At 35.3% G+C, this 1,985-nt stretch overlaps 2 protein-coding genes across 5 annotated transcripts in view; both read left to right on the forward strand.

Moving 5' to 3' along the window:
- LOC107717916 (histone H3.3) overlaps nt 1-1,985 on the forward strand; it is a 16,668-nt gene that overhangs the window by 12,927 nt on the left and 1,756 nt on the right. The window lies entirely within an intron of this gene.
- LOC107717880 (2,4-dienoyl CoA reductase 2, peroxisomal) overlaps nt 1-1,985 on the forward strand; it is a 7,183-nt gene that overhangs the window by 2,587 nt on the left and 2,611 nt on the right. For all 4 annotated transcript variants that reach the window (XM_016524793.1, XM_016524808.1, XM_016524800.1 and 1 more), the window contains exons 4-7: nt 502-553; nt 640-775; nt 1,020-1,144; nt 1,284-1,377. In XM_016524793.1, coding sequence (XP_016380279.1) covers nt 502-553; nt 640-775; nt 1,020-1,144; nt 1,284-1,377 — 407 coding nt within the window. The remainder of the gene's footprint in view (nt 1-501; nt 554-639; nt 776-1,019; nt 1,145-1,283; nt 1,378-1,985) is intronic.

Genomic DNA, 1,985 nt, shown 5'->3' on the forward strand with positions numbered 1-1,985 from the left:
TACTTTATTATAATAAAAATTATAATAACACAAACTCAGATAAACCATATATTGTCGTATTCGTGTGTTTATTAGTCACGTTGAATTAATGAAAGCTGTTGAATCTTCTGTTTATTCAGCTGCAGCGATAGGCATTTTCTGGGTTTCTTCTGCGAGGCGTATTTGGAGTTTCAGCGCGAGAGCGCCCTCTGGCCTTTGGATGGAGATTTACTGCTGATCACAGAACCGTGCTTCACTGAAAGATACGCATGACAATCGCAGCTTCTGTCGAATCGCGATCTCGATTTCGATTTATCATGCAGCCCTACTCTCAACACTTTGTCCATGAATGTACCTCTCAACTCGACTTTTTCACTCATGATATACCTTTTATAATGACATGCATATTGATCTTAAACCTTTGTGACCTTCAATAACATGTCGTCTTCTCAAGCCTGCAACTTCAAATTCATCTGAATAAGTTGATTGAAGCTTCTTTTTTTAAAACTTTTTTTCGTGCAGGCATGGGTGCGACACGGTCATCGCCAGCAGAAATCTGGAGAAACTCACTGAGGTACTGTCTCTACAAATCCTCAGCAACTCACTGATGTCATTACTCTGATGAAGAGTAACTCATCTTTATGTGTTTGTGTGGTTTAGGCTGCAAAAAAGTTAAGCAGCACTACAGGCAGACGGTGTTTGGCGATTGTCATGGATGTGCGTCAACCAGAGACGATTTCTGCTGCCATGGATGAAACCTTGAAGACATTTGGACGTGTTGACATACTAATTAACAGTAAGGCTTGAGTTAGAAGGTCAAACACAGTGCCTTAACCTGTGATAAAAACATGTCCCAAACTAACAGTCTATTACCAAAGAGATCTTGATTCTGTAGATATAATGATGTTGATAATCAGCTTAATACCCTCTGTCCAAATTTCCTTTTTTCATGATCTAATGTGTGGTTGCATATTATGCGAGCACATGTATTTTTTGAAAATAGTCATACAGTTTTGTGGTTTGTAATTTTTATTTCACAGATGCTGCAGGTAATTTCTTGTGTCCAGCTACATCGTTGTCATTTAACGCTTTCAAGACGGTAATGGAGATCGACACCATGGGAACTTTCAACACCAGTAAAGTCATCTATGACAAATGGTTCAAGGTAAAGATATACATTTCAAGAATTTTATTACTAAAATATCTCACTCCTTGGCTTTTTTTCTCACATGTAGAGATCTCTCTGTATGAAGCAGTACTTTATATTCAGTCTCATAGTTTGTGGCTTTATTTCTTTATCTCAGGATCATGGCGGCTCCATTGTCAACATTTCCGCCACACTGGGATACAGAGGTCAGGCTCTCCAGGTGCATGCTGGGTCAGCGAAGGCTGCAAACGGTTAGTGTTGATTTTGGTTTATGTTCTGCATAATTTGTATAAAGTCATATGTTTGTATTTATAAACATTTAAATATATAACAAGTATTTATACGAGTAATAGTGCTCCATGACAAATGGAAGAAACCATATTTAAGACAATAGTATGCAGATGAATCTAAAACTAGTATGAAGACTGATGTTCCTCATTTGTAAGGCGAATAAAAACATGGAGTTGGATAAAAGAGTGGAATAAATCATATTACATCTGGTGTGTAAAGATGGAATGAAATCAAAATTGTCCCCATTTATTTATTTTAATTCTAATTGTTAATGATTTATACATATTTACTTTTTTTAGTTTTTTTTTGTTTTGACCCTATAATGCCGGATACAAATTTTTTTTTTCAAGATAACTGTGAGGATATGATATGTTCTAAAGACAGAAAAGACAGATTTGGCACATTGAACTATTTACAAAAAAAAAAAAAAACATTTCAGTTCTTGAAATAAAATAAATGGTAGCTGAAATATATATATATATATATATATATGGGTCAAAGACAAAAAAGGGTTTAAGCATAAAAACAATAAGTGCAATACTGCTTTAAATTGTTGTTGTTTTTCCCC

This window comes from Sinocyclocheilus rhinocerous, unplaced genomic scaffold, assembly GCF_001515625.1.
Source record: "Sinocyclocheilus rhinocerous isolate Xijiao unplaced genomic scaffold, SAMN03320098_v1.1 scaffold1694, whole genome shotgun sequence".
Lineage (NCBI taxonomy): Eukaryota > Metazoa > Chordata > Actinopteri > Cypriniformes > Cyprinidae > Sinocyclocheilus > Sinocyclocheilus rhinocerous.